General features: G+C 44.8%; 1 protein-coding gene across 1 annotated transcript in view; it reads right to left on the bottom strand.

Annotated features, from left to right (window-relative positions):
- Positions 1–15,145, bottom strand: part of NDFIP2 (Nedd4 family interacting protein 2) — a 221,254-nt gene extending 206,109 nt beyond the window's left edge. The window contains exon 1 of the mRNA XM_085622088.1: positions 14,907–15,145. Coding sequence (XP_085478214.1) covers positions 14,907–14,948 — 42 coding nt within the window. The 5' untranslated portion in view covers positions 14,949–15,145. The remainder of the gene's footprint in view (positions 1–14,906) is intronic.
- Positions 15,146–20,660: the final 5,515 nt, after the last annotated feature.

Below are 20,660 nucleotides of genomic sequence, written 5' to 3'. Positions count from 1 at the left end.
GCTAGTACAAGGGATAGTCAATAAAAACATATATGCAAAGTAAATCGTGAACAAAAAAAAAGGAAGGCAGAAAAAAGAAATATATATACACGAGGTCAGAAAGTTAATAAATAGTAAAGTTAATAGTCTTTAAGATTTTTATTTTGCAAACATGACCACTAGTGAAGGAGAGAGAGTCTCAAAGCCATGTTTTTGGGCCCAACAGAACCTCAACTGAGATTCAGCACAGGGAAGACATGGACAGAAGGCCTAGTTCTCCAGAAGATACATTTATGGCAGATTGAAAAGGACTAAGTTAACAAGATAAGCATGAGCAAGAACCTAAACAGATTTAAAGACAATCAACAATGACAGTGAAAGCTGCACAAAACAGGCAACCAATATAAGAGAGGGAAAGAAAAAAATCAAATGTGATTCGAATTAAGGCTAAATAATATGCGTACACAAGAATGAAGTATAGACTGAAGATAAAGCACAGTATATTGTTGATGAGCCGCATAGAAATAGCAACAGTTATCCAAGCAAAACAGTGAAAGAGATTCAATGAGACGCTTGCTGTGGAAAATGGAAAAAGTATAGAATTTTCTTAATTTTATCAAACAGAAGCAGGCATAAAAAAAAGAAAGTAAAGATTTTTGCAAAGGTAAGATTTAAGAAAGATACCAGATTGTGGGCTGAATCAGTGACAATAATGGAAAGAAAGAAATTGAAAGAGCAGAAAAAGAATTAGGATCTGAAAGATAAGAATTACAGATATAGAACAATTCAAATGAATAAAGTGAGACGCTATCCATGATTCATACAGAAAGTAGAGCATGAGTCAAGGTAGGAAATCGAAAATAGACTTGAATCTTTAGCATACAAATGCGCATGGAAACCAAAACAAAAGGTAATGGATGCTACTCGAATAGTAGAAAGAGGAAAGAGAACAGTACTGATCACTGAACTCTGGGGAGAACCGTAATTTGAAGGAAAAAAAAAAGGATGAGGACGGGACAATTTTCAAGACATAGGAAATTAATGAACCAACAGGTATGAGGAAAACTAAAAAAAGATACTAATAAACCCAAAAGAGTACATATGACAGAATGGAAGGGTAATCTACAGAGTAAAAGTCACCAGAAAGCTCCTAAACAACCAATATGGAGTAAAGTTTCTGATGAGGATTAAAGATGAAACTTAGAAACTGAAAGCAAGGCAGTTTCTATGGGATTACCAGATTGGAAACCAGACTAAAAGGGAGGTAATAAATTAGTTTATGACAGGAATCGAAATGGCTATGAAAAAGACTTAACGACTTTAAACAGAAGATGCAAAATGGAAAGTGGTTCAAACTTTGTAAGAAGTAAAATAGCCAAGGAATGTTTTTTGCAATAAAGGAGTTAACAGTTGTAGATTTAAATGAAGAGGTAAAACACCAGTTGAGGGAGACTGAACACTAACAAAATATCATAACAAAAGTCAGCAGGGAAGGTTAGGGAAGAATAAAGAACTATGTCAGAGACCAGTGCAAAGTCGAAGACTAACGAAGACGACTGATAACAAGTAGATGAGTCTTTATTTTGCCTTTGCAGGGTAATATCAGCTTGTTGTAAAGATAAGCAAGATAAGTAAGACAAGTTCAAAGATTCAAGAATCAGGTTATATGTGGGAGATAATATAGGCAGAAAGTAATTACAAAGATTAGAAGACAGGCGGATAAACAGGAGAAGGGACAAGTAGAGAAGAGGAAATGAGAATTAGAAGAATTAATTTTAATAAATAAGAAACAATGTGACTTTGTATTTTTGAGAAACAAGCTGCAGGTAGAGATACACAGAAGAAATAACTAGAGTAGAATTAGGAGACAAACTTGTGCCAGCGACGCTCTTGCTTTAGGAAACAAGATGGATTGAACCAAGAGAGCGAGAAAGCAATGGATGGCCTGTTTGCATTTTGGGATGTGTGGACAAGCATTGTGGAGATCTTCAAGAGGGTAAATAAAGTACAGCTCATGTAAAATCAGGAGTAAGAGTTATTGTCAGTAATAGAAGGAAGATGGGTGGAAATAGCACAAGTAATAGTCAGGTGAAACCTAATATAAATCTTGTTTCCTAAATGTTTCGGAAAAAGCAGAAGAAAGTGGGATAAGCATTAAGAGGTAGGAAGTGTCACAGAAAATGAGGAATTCATCTGGAAGTGATCAGAGTGGATCGGAAATAGTTTCCACTGGCTAACAGAGTGGGGTCAGAAGACATATTCAATAAAACGAAAATATCCCTTTTAACATGTGTAGGGGAGGCTGATAACAGCAAGTAGCAAGAAAAAAATAATAGAGCAAAAAAACCGTAACAATCGAAAAAGTTGACATCACTAGTAAAATCATAGGGCAGTAGTATAAAACAAGACAAAGTGAACACAGTCAAAATAACCATAAAAGATCAGAATACATCCCAGGTGCCGACAGACAACCACAACACCGACTGTCTGAAATTTAAAAACATGAAATTAAATAATACTCAAAAGGAGGACAGCTGGAATACAGGTAGGGGATCGTCCACAAATCCAGGAAGATGGAAAATAAAAAACCCACAACCCCAGCAGCACCCTGGCGTCTGGAGAGGTGAAAAAAAAAGAAAATAATACTAAAAAGGAGGACAGCTGGAATAAAGTTAGGGGATCGTCCACAAATCCAGCAAGATGGAAAATGAATACCCACAACCCCAGCAGCACCCTGGCTTCTGGAGAGGTGAAAAAAAGACTGGTAAGAAATGTAAAAGCAGCAAGGGTATGAATCAAAAGATAAAATCCTGGTCTCATTAATACAGAGAAAAGAAAGATTAAGCGATTGAAATAAGTCCGGCGGTAAAGGTGTATTATTTACCAGCGGCCCAGGTATCCAGAATGAGAACGTGTTTTAATACACAAGATTATTTGTAGAAACAGAGAAGTAATTTGATCTGGGGTTCTGATGATTAGTACAATCTGGGGTAGACATTAGACAAAGGGGGCAAAACCACTAGAAAGAAGAAATTACTTCAGATTGTCAAGGCTCAAGTAACACAATAATCTTGAAAACTGTAAAGCTGCAAAAAATGACAAACAGAACTTTGTTTCTGACCTGGGTCTGTTTGGTCCATACAGGAAACTGACTCTGTCTTGCCACTATTTGAGATACACCCCAGAAAGAAAGAATTTTAGAAGGAGGGGGACCACCGCATCACAGAAGCAGTGTTTTAAAACGTCATCACAGAAGCGGTGCCAATCAGTATTGCCACTACATGGGTCAACCGATGCAGAAAGGCACGATACTGGCTCCTGGACTGAAGAAAGGTAGCTAGGCAGAGCAGCAGAAGGGTCCATTGAGAAGAAGCACCACTTAAGCTAGTTCTAGGTGGGAACAGCATCCAGGCAGCCTGGTGTTGTAAGCAGAGCTTTAGGTACTGCGTAAGCATATGTTGCCACTGTATGGGCCAACCAGTGGAGATGCGAATAGGTGGCGGTCGGTGGAAGACAGGCAGAGCAGAAGTATCTATGAGAAGGATTGTCGCTGAACTGTGTTTTGGGTGCACAGCTTCAGGGGAGACTTATCCTGCAACCTCAGCATAGACTTGAAAACGATCAGCAGATTTTGCCTCTTCAGCAGTGATCACTTCTTACATGACCTGCCCCGCCACTCACTTTGTCACACTGCGTGTCAAGAAGATAGTTTTGTTTCAAAAGTAAATGAGCGACTCTGTCAACACACTTGAAAAGAATTATGTCATCTAAAGACTGCTCCTTTATTTGTGGGACACCATTTTTATTTAGTAACCTAGGTTGAAGGGGGGTTTGACCCCCACTACCTACACTTGCAATATTACTAAATTGGTTATTATGAAAAATTGATAGATCTGACCCTACATGGAATCCCTATCATAGTCCCCTGCTGGTTATACGGGAATACCGCAACATGTTGGAGACAAGTCCGGTCTAGTTGTTGGTGGCAGAACCTGCAGACCTGAGTTCTAATCAAAGCATCTCCGTTTAACCTCATTTGTGTTATCTTGGGACATTAGTCTCTCTGTACATCATTTGACTGTCCATCAAAAATGGAAGCGCTCAGAAATTGGTTAAATGGCAATGTCAAAGAATGTACAAATCCCACACATTTACACAGCAGACCAGTTCTAAAGAAATACAACAAAGCTACTTTATTTTAGTGTGCCAATCTCCTCGATGACCAAGACAAATTGTAAATCAGAGAACAGAGTCAATCCTGCTGTCAAAAACCGCTTTACGCTTGCTCAAGTGCCCAAAATATTAGTATGAAAAAGCAGGAGTCGCAAATTTAGAGGCCAAAGCAAACCAATGTTAGTCACTCACATCACAATCGCAAGCCAATCAGAAGAGGAAAAGTTGCGTGTGGCTGGAATTAGATTTTGAAAGGACACTTTTCCCACTTTTGACAAGACTTGCTTAGAGATTTGGGGCCAGATGTACAAATCTTTTTTGGAGGTCAAAAAAAAAACATTTTTAAATGTACAAAAGCCAAATCGCGATTTGGTAACCTGTCACAAATCACAATTTGGTTTTGCGACTCGGTATTTGGATGGGGCGTGTTTAGGGAGTGCCTTCCAGATATCGAATCGCAGTGGTAGGGTTTAAAGTTTTTTGAGCGAATTACAGCTGCAAAACATTAATTGTTTTACTGACTACTGAAAGGTAGTGTTAACCATTCGCAAATGGGAAGGGGTCCCTATGAGACCGCCTTCCCCTTTAAGAATGTTTAACAAAATATTTTTAAGAGCAGGCAGTGGTCCCATGAATCACTGCCTACTCTTAAAAAATTAAGCTTAAAAATTTAATTTTTTTATTTTTGAAATGCATCTCGTTTTCCTTTAAGGAAAAAGCGATGGATTTTTTTTTTCCTTTTAAATTGCTTTTGAAAAAAACAATTGCAGACTGGGTGGTCTGCTGAGCCCAGCAGTCCACCACCTCTGTACTGGCTATCATTCCTAATGGGTCGCAAAAAGAGACCTACTTCAAAAATATTCATGAGGTAGGCCGATTTGCGACCCACTAGGAATCGCTAATTAAAAGTTCTAAGGTTTCTTACATTACTAATTAGCGAATTCCTAATTGCGACTCATTAACAATCCCTATTTAGAAATCGCAACTCCTAATGTTTGTACATCTGGCCCATAAATCTTAGACATCGTGGTCATTATGATTAAACTAGAATGGAAAAATTAAAACAGACTAGAAACATTCAATTCTTTTTAAATTACCAGGTCATCAGAGAATTACACATTTATATTTTTTTCTGATGGCAAACTTTCTAAAAACTGGGGAAACTGATGCAGCTGTCTAGGGGGACTCTACATGGTAAAATATTAGAAGACTAACCTGCTCAGTAACAATGTTCTGCAAAATTTGGTATCATTAAAGGCCTAAAACGAAATGCTTTCTATGCGATGTTGTATTCCTTTTTCACTGTGGTTGGAATTGCTCCCCAGTGTGCAGACATTGCATTTCTTTTTTGTTTACACATTTGGCATTAGGTTTATCTCCCACATTCTAATCTTTAAACACCATACTGCCACCAAGGTAGGATCACCAGCAGACACACACTGAGGAAAATAACAACTCTTCTCAGGCACCAAAGCGCTGGTCAGCATCTAAAAACATTAGTCAAATAAATATTACAGCATCGCGTTTAAAGACAAAGTAATGGAGGGCCAGTTTATGAAAGTGGACCATTTAGGGCACATGATTTTTTCTTAGCTAATCGGGCAGAGAAAGCCTGTATTCAGGGTGAGGAAAACATGTCATGCGATGCCCAGTACAAGTCCACTGCTGAATCAAAATGTTTTATCATTAGGGTTCTGCCCCTTCTGAAAATAAATCTTGTATGCAGATCAGTGTTATAATGAGTGTCCAAGTCCCTATGTGGTTTCACTACCATTTGTATTGTGCATGCAGACTAGATTTTCCATGGAGAATCATTTTCCTTGTCTTCTCAATGACTTCATGTTGAGTACCAAGTCAGTGAGATGGTTGGTGGTTTTTGAGCCGAGTACAATTGGATGGAACTCTTGTAAAATGAGAATTAAACTGCATTCACTACCCTCATGCCTTCTGTGTCATCTGTGTGAAAAACGGTAACTACAGCTAGCAGCATTCCAATTGCGGACTACTTTCACCGGCTCAAGAATATTGAGGAGCAAGTTTAATAATGTGGAACACCTCCTTCCTAGTACATACAAGAACTCCTTGTTCAATAAGGAACTACTGAGGAAAGCAAGTGCCGCCTTCTCTTAGGACATCAACACACAAGGATTAACATTTGAAGACAGGGACTTCAACCACTGGCTTCCCTCAAGGCACTTTCAGAAGAATAAGCTTCCAATCATGAGCTGGAAATACCCGCAAAAGACACACAACTGATGGACTGAATGCAGAACAAATCAAAACATTCACCCCCAGTCAAAAGATCTGGGTTAAATCCATCATTCTTTTGCTCACCATGCCACCCCAGTTTAGACCTGGCCATATGCAAATAAGGCTTGACCCTGTGCTTCATGGGAACAGTCCAGCCCGAACTGCCAAGCAAGGTCTTGCCTTGACCGGAAACAAGCAAACTAGGTCCGGGTTCGGGGTTTCACCCCTCATCAGCCAGGACAGCTTGAATCCAGTGGCACAGTGAGCCCGGGACCCACATCTGGGCATACCCGGCGCACTTAGGCCGAGAAAGCAAAAGACACACAATTGATGGACGGAATGCAGAACAAATCAAAACATTCACCCCCAGTCAAGAGATATGGGTTAAATCCATAATTCTTTTGCTCACCATGCCACCCCAGTTTAGACCCGGCCATATGCAAATCAGGCTTGATCCTGTGCCTCATGGGAACAGTCCAGCCCAAACTGACAAGCCAGATTCTCCATGGACCGAAAACAAGCATCCTAGGACAGGTTTCGGGGTTTCTCCCCTCATCAGCCAGGATAGCTTGAATCCAGTGGCACAGTGAGCCTGGGAACCACAGTGAGCCAGGGTCAAGACTGATTTGCATATGGCTGGGTTCAAACTGGAATGGCATGGGGAGCAAACAAACGATGGATTTAGGCCAGATCTCTGTACTGGGGTGAATGTAAGACATTGTTCTGGATTCTGTCCATCAATTATTCCTTTTGCATTTGTCAACCTGAGTGGGATGGGTATGCCCAGACGTGGATCCCGTGCTCTCCATGCCACTGGAGTCAAGCTATCCTGGCTGATGAGGGGTTAAACCCCGAAACCGGTCCTAGGATACTTGTTTCTAGTTCAGGGAGGGCCTGGCAGTTCGGGCTGGACTGTTCCCATTGGGCACAGGGTCAAGACTGATTTTCATATGGCTGGGTTCAAACTGGAATGGCATGGGGAGCAAAAAAACGCTCGATTTAGGCCAAAATCTCTGTACTGGGGTGAATGTAAGACATTGTTCTGCATTCTGTCCATCGATTGTTCTTTTTGCACTGGAAGTACCTGCAGCACAAAATTCCCTGCATCCCAGGAAGGGCAGGAAATTCAGAAATCAGATAGTTCCTTCCCTTTCGTAGATACAATGATTACGGGGCTATGGGAGCAAGGATGTTGTCAATACATTTTGATTTAATGCAGGAATGGTGGAGAAATTCACGTTCAAATTATTGGGGAAATTTGTTTTTGGAGGCTGAAAAAACGATAGAGCCAGCATGGAACCTCTGAAGTTCACCTTATGTGCGACCAACAAAAAATGTTAACATTCACCCGTCCACTCAATTTAAATAGATGCGTGGAGAGAATAAAACGTTTTAGGACTCTCTTTCAACCCTGTCTTGTTTTGAAAAGTCAACTAAGCCGAAGATTCTTTAAAAATCACAAATTATGCCCAACCAGAATTTTTCAGTATAGGTTTTTTACAGTTAGGGATAGGAGATTACATAGAAAGGGCTATCATTTGTCTTGCAATGAAAGCAGACTGTTTTGACAATTGCACACAATTTCAAAGTATGTGTTTCTTTCTGCATGTTTTTCGTTTAACGCCCTTCCATTCACTGTAAACACTAGAGGTTAATTTGGAAGATACAAATCCTTTCCTTTCATGTATGGACTTTTGCCAGGTGGCTGCAGGCCAGTACTTTGCGGTCACATCCCATCGTGTGGCACAGTTACAAGGATGAGCTAACCTTACAGGTATGAAGAAGTTGGGGGATGGGAGATGCTACAGCACAGTTAAACTAAGAAAACAGGAAAGGGGTTATGGCAAGACATAATGCAGGGCGTCTCTGCAACTCAATCAGGGGGTAGCAGAGGACTGGCCAAAAATACAGGAGGGATCCAACATCAAGCATCCTCATTAGGACGCTAAAGTATTTCACCAGCAAAACATGCATATATCAGTTTGCAAGCACGGCAGATCCAATGACGCTCCAAATGGAGCAAAAAACAGGAAGCATAAGTACAGACACAGGAAACCACAAACCAAAGTTGGCTACGCACAAACAACTGTTATTGAAAGTATGCAATACTCCATTAACAATCTCTTTATTATCTCCACTCACCACCACTGATCAGCGAAAAGTATACGTACGCATTAATGCAACCAAAACGTCTGGCACTGCGTACATCGACAAATAATTTTGTAAAGTTAACTCAAAACACGCTTTTTGTAGTTTAAGATTCTGGTTATGCAAGACTGTAATTTACAAAGAAAAGTATTAATAAAGAGATGTTGTTTACTTTACACAAACAGCATTGACAAAGCCAACAGGTCTTGCTTTGAGGAGATAGTAAATGCATACAGCATGTATTTATGCTGGACTTTGCAAGTGTTAGAACTATAAAGCCAGATATATTACCATTGATGTTAAAAGTGGTATTAGTGATGGCAAATGTGATGTTGGTGGTAGTTATGGTGGTAATAGTGTTTTTGACAGTTGTTGGTAGATATGGTATTAGCGAATGTGGTGTTGGTAATGTTGATGGTAATGGTAGTGGGGAAGTGTTATAATGATTGCACTGACAATGTTGGTAGTAATTGCAAAATTGGTGTTAGTAATGATTATGGTCATGGTTGGCAGTGGTAGGGTGCTGGTAAAAGGTGATGGTACTGGTAACGGCAACGTTCGTGATCTCAAAGGAAACATACCTGTGTGAAACAGGTGCTATCTAAATATCAGTTGCATTCGAGGACTGGCAAAAATATGTTAAAAAGCATATTGCAATTAAAACAAAATAATTTATTACCTTATACAATTAATGCAGAAGATAAATAATTGAAAGATGTGCGATGAAAGAGCATATTTTTTAGAGGAAATAATAATCCTTCCTGCATTGCATTACAAACACTCCATAGAAGGTGGAATGATACACCAAATTGCCAATTGCCTATAGTGAGAGTACAATAATCCTCTGAGTGGCCAAAGCCCACTATGTATAAAGATTGGAAACTACACATTTTACAGACAGCTCAGACTTAAAACAGAGAATGTGAAACTAGTCAGTAGACTGGAAAAGAAACATCTTAAAATTATCTTGACAACAATCAAATGTGTTTGTCTGATACCAGTGAAAATCCGGAGACTAAAGCATCTACAGTGCTGCAGCACATACAGGAAGTGAACAGGCGAAATGTCCCCAGTGGTCCCCGTTTGCACGGAATGTCTTAATTAGCTATGCAATTCGTTTTTTAAAACTACTTTCTTGCAACTTTCCAGCAAACGAGCTTTTACAAGGCAACCGTTTAAGATGAGCTTTGACCTACAGATGACGTCTGCTTAGTTGTGATTTATTGCCAACTCTTTCAAAGCTAGCTGCTATCTCCTGCCATCTACTCTACTTACTACTTTCTGCTGCAAATACTGTTTGTTGAGAAGGCACTCTTCTGGGGGAGAAGTAGAGTCACGTTATATGCCAAGGAGAGACGACTTGAAATACAGATAACATAATATAAGAAACTCAGATCATGCTACAATAAGGACTTTGACTTTAGATATACATACTCTTTTCCGATAGACCAACAAGCCATCTCAGAACAAATATGTGAAAATGAATGTGCGTCTAGTTTGTAGTTTCTTCCAGTTCTCATATTTGTGCTTACAAACTGCAATACACTGACCCGAAAAAGGGATCACGCATACATTATCCAGCTAAGAAGGGTCGTGCTTTTACTTACATCTTTCATGAAAAATATAAACAGAGCAAACTAAATGAGTTAACTTGAATTTTTGACTAGTTTGAAGACTGACAGGCAAACATCTTTGCAAGCAAACATCAATCATACCAGCAAATTAAAGCTGTGAGGAGCAATATTAGGCCACATAAAACTATACAGATGGCTGGTAACTAATCCAGAATCAAGGACTATCGGAGACTGGTGCAGAGGAGCTATTTTTGACTTGTGCAGAGCAATATTTGATTTCAAAACAACTATCACAACATCTATGTTGGGGAATAGTCGGACCACTGCGGTCTAAACCACAAGTGTTCCGACTCTGCAAGCTAAACCACGTTTGCCTTAACCACACATATGCCTTATGCGTGGTTAAGGCAATGGGCGGTCTAGCTGCTGGTTGCTGCGGACAGAAGCAGGAAGACCTTGCAAGAAGCGGTGAGGTAAGTGGGGCTGCATGTAGTACCATTTATACCTTTACCACGAAATTACGTGGTAAATGCAGTCGTGGTAAAGGAATGCTTGGTTAAGAGGCATTCGTTGTTTAGTTTGCGTGGTAGAAGCACGAGTGATTTAACCACTCGAAGTTCTATCATACAACCATCTATGTTACTTTGTGCCAGTAGATCAGTCAATAAGTACATTAGGAGTGTGAATTTGTCCTAATAAAGTTGCTTGCGTTTCGGTCCAACTGCAGTTGGCAAATAGATCTTCATACTAAGTGAGATTCAATGTAAACTTTTTACACAAGCCAAACGTTGCAGGCAAGAATAAATGTTGTCCAAGTCACAAAAACATCTGAAATCTTCACCTGCATGCTGAACATCCTGCATGGCAGTAGCTCTCTGAACTGAAGGGATTCACAAAGCTTTACAAGCATGCAGGAAGCATGCTACAGTCACAGGTTTCCAAGAGTACACCTGGGAAATGTTGTGAATTAGTACTGCGTCTACACAAAGAGCTTTCCATACATACGAGCATAGACACACTTGGGCATGACAAACGCAATCGCGTTTTTTCACACACCACTGTGAAAATATTTTCCTACTGTAGGAACCAGTTCCGTGACATCCCTATCAATCTTGAGGGAGTTCCTATCCCATTACTATTCAGAAAACCTCTAACTGTCCCCATGGAGGGGATGCGACAAATATTTGGACCTATGCTCAAAGCTCAGAGTTTGTGAATAGTCACACTTTCCAGGGCATTCCTGCTTTGGGCAATATTGTTCAAGAGTAAATATATTTACAAGTGCAAATTCACCTCTGTGCATTCTTTGTATTAGTACATCTAGCCATTAGCAGTATAAAGTGAACTTACACCTGCAAAAGGCTTTGCGGATTGGGCCCATTGAATTTCATGCTAATCAGTATTTGGCACGTGCCGAAGGCTAATCTGTACCATAGTAATTTGCCTGAATTCTCTTAAATGGCTACCAGAAAAATGTATGTCCCTCCCAAAACAAACCTCTAAAAGAAAAATATATGAGATACCAAATTTCTAAAGTGCCTCTATATTTTTTACAGCCTTTGGGATGTTTTATATGGGGTCACTCGGTATCATGCCGCTTGCTCTGTATATTTGTGCCTACGCTTTCTCCCCGAGATCATCTTCTCAAAATGCTATTTATACAATATCTAGAACATAAATAACTGCCTAAAAGCCTGTTCTGCCTACACTCATGAAAATAACAAATGGATTTGAAAAATATAGATCTATTACATGAATAAAAGCAATGCGTTGTGTCAGCGAGTGCATTGGTGAGACCTTATATGCATGCCAACAAAACCTCTTCCTGTGTAACTGTGCTTTATAAAAAAATATATATCTTTCATTCGTTGTTAGCTAGGCTGCTTGATAATTAGAGCAACTATATTATCGGATTATTACTCACAAAACGGCTATGAATCTAAAGCAAAACTCTCCCATTCAAGTATTAATCTTTAAATATTTTGAACCCCAGTTTCAACTTTTGTCATTCCACGTCCTCTTATCTTCCTATACAACCTTACTGTGCTCTCTTAAAACATCTGTACAGTAAACCCATATCAGCAGCAGGTCAAATTGGTGGCAAAATAATTACAGAAAAACTAGAAGCCTTGGACCTCAGTAACTCGTTCTTCACAGAGATAAAGACCATGCACCAAACAATATGTACTAATATAATACAAATCAAACCAAAATATCCTCATGAAAGAAGCATACATAGATTAAAAGCGGAAAACCACAAATGCAAAATATATTGCATATTTAACGGATACCACATCGTGGCAAGCTTGCCAGAAGTAGGCTTGTTCAATTAGCTAACTTCATTAGATGATAGGGAAAAAATAGATTGAAAAAGTGCGAAATATTCAAATGTGATAGAAAGATTTGGTGGATCCATTGAATCATATAATGCCTTAACAAATAATGTATTATTTACAACAACAAAAAACAATAACAATTGATTTAAAAAAACAACAGGAGCACATAAACCACACCCAAGCTATTGAAGGTCTAGCACAAAAGCACCAGAATTCAGACTCTGGTGTACAAAGGGAGTATAGATTCTCGAATTTCGACAGTGCTTCGAGGCCATACCAATGTCAGAATGTGCGCTATATAAATCTCTACAACAAAACATAATAAAAAAACCGCATGTGGTGCTGCATATGCATGTGAGTTAAGAGTTCAAAAAGCCACAACATATTTACGGTTTCTGAATCCACACTCCTTCTTTAACCCATTGCATGAAAGCTAGAAAAGATTCCCTCAGGAAGACACCCTACCAAGGCTGGTACATGAAAATATAAAAGTTATGAAAAGTTCTCTGGCCAGGCATAAGGGCAAAGATGTTTATCCACAACCTTGAACGTGCATGCAACTTAGGGGTTGGGGAATACTACATTATTTAAAATCTTCTGTTGCATAATTATAAGTTTGATAGTGATGGCCCACTGCTCTTTCACACAAAAATGACAGCCCAAGATCAAACTTTTGTAGCAGAGGTAAACCGGGATTGGCCAGATACCTGACAGGTAAACTAGATAGTTCCAACGTGGTCTAAGGAATGATCAAAACAGTCAACAAAGAGAAAAACAAACAACACCACTAGCCCAAGTCTGTAAATACAAGATTTACAAAGGAGTAAAACTAGAGTAAATAGGAATATTTACAGGACACGAACGGATAGACAAAAGGCCAGCGCTAAGTGGCTGTGGCATGATGTTGTTACATAAACAAGCACACAAATAAACCTGCTTGAATGGACAAACCAGAAATCCAACGTCATACTGACTGGCTCATGCCTAATAGCAGAATTAAATCAAATATTGGTAAATCGCATGGTAGTTCCCGAATTTAACCCCAACTGCAGAGAAAGTCAAAATACCCAACCAGAGATACATATCACACATGTGATGAAGAGGCTTAAAGTGTCAGCTGATGTGAGGGCAGAAAGGTGGGATCCCATAGAGGTGGACGAGTCACTGACAGCTTAAACCAGATGCCTGGCCCAGCTCGAGATTATTGGACCCTCAAACTCAAAACGAGCAAAGACCATCATGTGACTTCTGCCTGCTGTTCACACTCTAATGTAATACACCAAGCAAGAAAGACAACAAATTAGTTTTGATATAAAGCAGGAGGAAGAGATGTGCATCTAGTGGCTGAACAGAACAATGTATCATTAGCAACCCGGAGATAAATCTCTGCTTCCCCGCTTGAACAAATTGTGTGATCCTAGGAAAATATTTTATTTCAACAAACCACCTTTTTTTACATTACCACGTAAGAGCACTTTCAAACAGATGAAATGAGGATGTGTGCAGTACAAAAATCTCTTGTTTGGTTTAAAAGACGACATTGTTGCTCCATGTATAAGAAGAAGCCAGGCAACATGTAGAGTACAGAATACATCAGACTTGCTTTTTAGTTCACTAGAGGCATTTCGATGGGTGGGTTGGGGGGCGGTCTGGGCATGAATGTTTTTATGGTTACGTTTAAAACTAACACTTTTAATAAATGCATCCCTATGCCGTGTTATGATTTGATGAACTAAGGTTAAATGCTCCCACATCTTAAAAAATATACTGTATTTCATTCTGCAGAGACTATCAGTTCTACAGGATGTCTGTTGCATGATTTACATGACAAACATGTGTAAGGCTGGGCTAGTGCACAGTCTCTTGGAGTCAAAGCTGACCCGTGGCTGGATCGCTCTGTTAATTTGTTGTCTTGCCCACCTCTAGCCCAGACCCGCTTTTTACTCCGAACCCACCCCCTGATGCCGAACCCCTCTTCAACTCTAACACCTTCCCTGACCATTTATCTTCCACCCGCTCCAACCTTTCCCTAGAACTCTTCTGCTCAATATGCGATCCCTGATTCCCCGTGTGATCCAAGCTCACTATGCGATCTCTGATTCCCCGTGTGAGCCACCACGTTTGGCCCTTTAACAAGTGCCTCGCCTATATTTTCCCCGTCCACTTAAACCCGTCCCGCTTATCTACTGCCTATATTGCCCACGTTTCCTTTCACATCTTTCCTTTCCATTAACCCAATACACCCCGCCAGGAATCCCTGCCACCAAGCCGAAAGCATTCTTCCCAAGAGCCTTTAACCCCAGCTGAATCCCACGCCTTCACAGCCTCTGGTCGGAAGGCCGGTATTGCCCTGCTGCTGCTGGCAGGTTGTGCCCTGTACACAGGTGGTGCAGTCCGATGCTCTCGCCCATTCTCTACTCCTCCCCACTCCCACCGCATTCCTCACCACTTGGTATCGGCTGCCACCGCCCGACTGCAGGTGATCCATGGTGCCAGTAGGCGCCGGGGAAGTGCAGAGTCGCAGACACCTTGAAGGGCAATCGCACTGCCCGCGACAGGGGGACGATGGTTTCCGTGTGTCACTACAGCCTTCGAGGTGCTGGATCAAGACTGGCACCAAATGACAGGCAGCGGCGGCCCTGGCAGAGCAACGCGTCACGTCACACGCAAACGTACACAGCCTACGCAACGCGCATGCGCCTCTTCTAGTCCACAAAGTGCAGCCGGAGTGCGTTTTGACAGGTATTTGAAAGCCTGTGGTGGTAGGCTCCGATGATAGAGTGAGATACTACAACTCTCCGCTTTCCCTCAAGACTGCTCTCAAGGGAGCCTTACGCTTCGTAATTCAGTATATTGAGAAGCATGCCTTTGTGGCTGTGATGAGAGAGGCGGGGGAAATCCCGAGTTTTACTAATAAGACGTGCGCAGGTGTCACGCAGGGAAGGGTGAGAATGAAACTGGGACGAGGAAGACTGAGAATGATGAATATTGCCGGTATGAAATCGGGATACTAACGGCACAGAGTGCGCAGTGTAGCACTGGCACAGCTCAAGGCACGAGTCCGACGAACACGCGGGTTGACGGTGTCCACCTACTTTTTTCAGAGGGTGGACGCTGTCCAGTGCTTAATTTGTGCCGGTGCTTAGCACCGGCACTTATTTGTCAGGGCCGGGTCTACACTGCAACTGCAAACTTGAGATCACATCAAGGAAGCAACTGCACTCACTGCACATGCCGTCCTATTTCATAGTAACTCACTCACTTCAGTGTTGTGCGATCTAGTACGGTCTCCCGAGTCCCCCTGGTGAATAAAAGTGTTGCTAATATGCTCATGCTGAGAGAGCCTCCATAATGGACATGCGTATTTGCTTTCGGTTCAGTGCTGTAAGTGGGTGGGCCACTGATTGGGCTATATTTGGGCTTGTGGGGGTAGGGGCTGCAACTGCCTGCATATACCCTTTTTTCAATTTTAAATTCAGACCACGCCCCGGCACACACGCACCACATGAGTCATCAGTTCAGACATAGAGGCGGAGGCGGGCACTGTTACTTGGAGAAGCAGCAGGCTGTAGGTCTCTTATTAAAGGCAGTGCCACCAGTAAACTACACCAGACAGTAAGTAAAATCCAAACCACCCATCCAACGTAGCTTTTTCTCGAGCATGGTGACTTAGACTTGGTATGATTATGATGAACAGAGTAGTCAGAGGCCGACGCCTGAGCAATCATGCAACCGGCGCCGGGCAGGGCACCTTGTGCAGCCTGAGTGAGCAGCAGTGAGCTCTAGTTAAGAAAGGAGGCTGGAAGGGCAGGGCCTTGCCCTCTTAACCCCTAAAACAGTCATAAAGTAAACCAGTAAGTAAAAATACAAATCATCTAACGCTGCTTTTTATCGAATGTGGTGACTCATCACTACCCATGGAGAGTCGAGCTTGTAACCGGAGCAACGTAGTTATATAACTGGCGTGCAATAGTACCCCTGGCCCTGTGACACCACCAGTGATAAACACAGTACCTGTAGTGTTGCCTGAGCCGGGCCCGACCATTGTCACGGGGGTCCTAGGCGAGGTGGTGATAACCTCCCCCTGAGCGTGTACACTGTGGGCGTGCCTTACGTCCAGACGGAAGGCACGCCCGTGATCCAATAAAAAGCCATGGGCGTGGACAGGCATTGCGCTGGCCACTACAATACTACACATGTGTTCTAAGGTTATTCCTAGGCCCTCGGCCCGAACACTACACTGGCGACGAGGGTGGTCTCGCCACCCCATCGCGTGTATCGCTACATCACGCTCTTGCCCAAGGAGTGGATCGACACAGCCCCTGCAGCCTCCCTCCTACTTGAGGCCAGGTCCCTGCTTCTGCCGCGCTGCGTCAGCGCATGTGGCCCCAGCTGCCCCTGGGCCGTGGACACCTGGCCCAGACTCTCTGCCTGCCTCCCCCCGTCTGGCCGAGCTCGCTGCAGCCCCCGGCCCCCCAGCGACTGCCTCCTACCTGCCCGGAAGCCTTCTGCCTCGGCGGAGCCTGCTCCCGCGGAGCAACGCGACCGGCCTGCCGTCCCTCACGCTTCTCGCGTGCAACGAGTCACCGGACCTGCCGTTTCTCACGCATCTTGCGTGAGGTACCGATTCGGCCATTTGGAGGCCCCTGGTCGCTCCTCCTGCGCTCCCAGGCGCCCCTGGTCGTCGAAGCAGCCCTGTAAGCCTGCAAACACCGCCTGGACGGCTGGTGTACCTTCCCCGCGGTGTGCAGGTGAGGCCCCTGCTACCCGCGCCCCTCCTCCGCGGCAATGGCCAACGTGCCCCCCCTGGAGCCATTCGCAGTCACCGGCACTCCCCCGTCGCAAGCCGCACGGTGGAAGAAGTGGGTGGAACGACTGGAGAATTACTTCGTGGCGGCGGAAGTCGCGGCTGAGCGGCGGCGTGCCATGCTGTTACACCTAGGAGGAGAAGCGATTCACGACATATCGAAAGACGTAACCGAGGCTGGCCTGCCCAGAACATACGCCACGTTGCGCGACGCTATCACGGCGTATTTTGAACCTTTCGCTAGCGCAGACTATGAACGATTCCTGCTCCGCCAAGCCCGCCAGCTCCCGGATGAGTCAGTAGACGTTTTTACGCAAGATTGAAGAAGCTAGCCAGCACATGCACTCTTCCCGATGTTGATGACGAGATACGCGCCCAATTCATCCAAGGCTGCGCATCTTCGAAGTTGCGCGAGAGGGTATTGGAGGCGGACAACATGCCCATGCGCGACATCCTCGTACTAGGGCGATCAAAGGAGCTATCCAAGGCCAGAGCTGTGCACATGGAGCCAAAGGCAGCGGTCGCAATCAAGACAGAGCCGGTGTGCGCCCTCAAGACCGATGCCACCGAGAACCGCACGAAACAAACCAGGCGAAGAAACCAAAGACCGGCTGAGCCCTCCCCCGGCCACGCCTGCGCGTGGTGCGGAGGCGCGACGCCCCACAGAGGAGCATGCCCGGCACAAGGCAAGATCTGCAGCGCATGTGGAAAAGCCAACCATTTCGCAAGTGTATGTCTGTCGGCACCGAAAAAGAAGCAGAGTGGCCCACCCAGAAGGATAAGACAGCTAGAGCCACTGCCCAGCACCTCTACCAGCAGTGACATGGACGACGATGAAGCGGACGCAGCCTCCGTTCATGTTGTGCGGGTGCTTAACACCCTAGCAGCCACGTCGTCCACAGAACCCATGTGCACAGTCAACGTGCAGGACCAAGCAGTAGCGGCCTTGATCGACACAGGCGCGTCAATCAATCAACCTGATGGCCGCCAGCGTGTACCAGACACTAGATAATGCACCAGCACTCCATCCCACGAAGGTGCAAGTATACGCGTACGGCACCAGTCGCCCACTACGCCTGTGTGGGATGTTCCGGACGGACCTGTCCCACGACGCCACTTGCAAGAAGGATCAGGTTTCCTGCTGGGTTGCAGAATAGCCCAAGACCTTGGGCTGATCAACTTTGCACTCACAGTCCAAGCCCTCAGCCTTGACCATCTAGTACTAAAGCACACACCACTATTTGAAGGGATCGGCTGTTTGAAGGGACCCGCCATCCGCCTCCACATAGACAAATCGGTCGCCCCAGTGGTCCTCCGGCACCGACGCATTGCGTTCCAACTTCGACCCAAGGTTGAAGCGGAACTGCGAGTACTCGAGCGGGCTGGAATCATCGAAAGGGTAAGCGGGCCCACTCCATGGGTGTCGCCCATCGTGGTAGCCAAGAAGCCGAAGCAGCCAGACGCCGTGCGGATCTGCGTAGACATGCGCATCCCCAACCTCGCTATCAAGCGTGAGATCCACCTGACACCAACCATAGATGATATAGTTGGAGAGTTGTCTGGCTCAAAGTGGTTCTCGAAGATGGACCTGAGGTCTGGATACCACCAAATTCGCCTACAGCCGGATTCGCGCCCGATTACCACTTTCTCCACCCACGCTGGCCTCTGGCGGTACACCCGGCTCAACTTCGGGATATCGAGTGCAGCGGAGGTGTTTCAAAATATCATCTAGAACGTTCTGCAAGGACTGGACGGCGTCTTAAACGTCAGTGACGACATTTTGGTCCACGCCCCAACCTTGGACGAACATATCCGACACCTCCAGGCAGTGTTTACCTGGCTTCAAGAGCGAGGGTTGTCCCTCCACAGAGAGAAGTGCGACTTCCTACGTAAGGACATTAGCTTCTTTGGCTACAGGTTCTCCGACCAAGGAATAGGCCCGGACCCAGAAAAGGTCAAAGACATCCACGCAGCCCCCGCCCCTATGTCGGTGACAGCAGTCCGCAGTTTTCTAGGGATGGTCACCTACTGCGGGAGGTTCATCAAGGACCTGTCCGACCTCACCGGCCCCCTCCGCAACCTCACAAAAGCCTCTGCCACCTGGGAGTGGGGTCCGGAACAGCAAGAGTCATTCCAGAAGACCAAGGCGGTGCTCTCAGCTGACACGACCCTAGCCTACTTCGATCCCCGGAACGAATCACAACTCGTGGTGGATGCCAGCCCGACTGGTCAAGGGGCCGTGCTGACCCAGCGACAAGCATGCGGAGAATGGGCCCCCATCGCATATGCTAGCAGGACCCTCACCCCAACGGAACAGCGGTACTCGCAGATTGAAAGGGAGGGCATCGCCATCCTGGGGGGGTGCCGGCACTTCCACATCTACCTGTATGGGCACCCTTTTGTGGTAATCACAGATCACAAACCCCTCGTCCCGTTGTTCCAAGGCTCCTCCTCGCGGCCTCCTCCTCGGATTGAAAAATGGGTGCTCCAGCTCCAGGAATTCCAGCCCACCGTGGAGTATCGACTAGGTACCCGAAATCCAGCCGACTTCTTATCGAGACACGCCCGCCCGGCCACTGACTCGGAAGATGCAGAAGCCGTGGCCACGGAGGACTATGTCAGGATGATCGTAGAAAGGTCAAGGCCTCTGCCAATCTCACTGGCGGACGTGGCGCAAGCTACCAAAGACGACGACTGCCTACATATCGCCATCCAGGCCGTCACATCGGGCAACTGGAAGCCACTCCAAAGCCCGTCATCCTTGCGCACGCCTGGTGCCCAAGCAACGCTGAAGGCGCTTCACCAAGTCCGGAACGAACTGTCCGTGTCCCCGGAAGGATGCCTCCTGAGAGGCCCCCGCCTGGTGCTACCCGGCTGTCTCACCCAACAGGCAGCCCTCCTGGTGTACGGCGCGCACCAAGGCATTGTAAAGTCAAAAAACCGCCTTCGGAGCAAACTCTGGTTCCCAGGCCTTGATAAAGTAGTGGAAACAATCGTCCAACGATTTCCTGTGTGTTTGGAGACCAGTTTACCCAACCCTCCGGCGCCAGTGATCACCGAGGAAGGACCGACGTCTCCATGGGTGTGAGCCAGTGCAGATTTTGGCAGTCTCCCCGGGGGAAAATACATGTTGGTTGTGATGGATGATTTCTCACGGTACCCCGAGGTAGAGATCCTGTCCTCGACTGCTGCATCCGAGGTAATCCCCAAGCTGGAAAAGATAATTGCCACCCATGGCCTCATTGGGGAACTGCGCACGGACAACGGTCCACCATTCAATGGCGCCGAGCTAGCTGAGTACCTGCAATCCCACCGTATCAAACACCGACGCATAACCCCGAGGTGGCCTCAAGCTAACGGGGAAGTCGAGAGGCTAATGAGGACTCTGAACAA

This window comes from Triturus cristatus, chromosome 8 (genome assembly GCF_964204655.1).
Source record: "Triturus cristatus chromosome 8, aTriCri1.1, whole genome shotgun sequence".
NCBI classification, from domain to species: domain Eukaryota; kingdom Metazoa; phylum Chordata; class Amphibia; order Caudata; family Salamandridae; genus Triturus; species Triturus cristatus.
The sequence above is the reverse complement of the archived record's forward strand: the minus strand, read 5'-3'. Positions and strand labels throughout refer to the sequence as shown.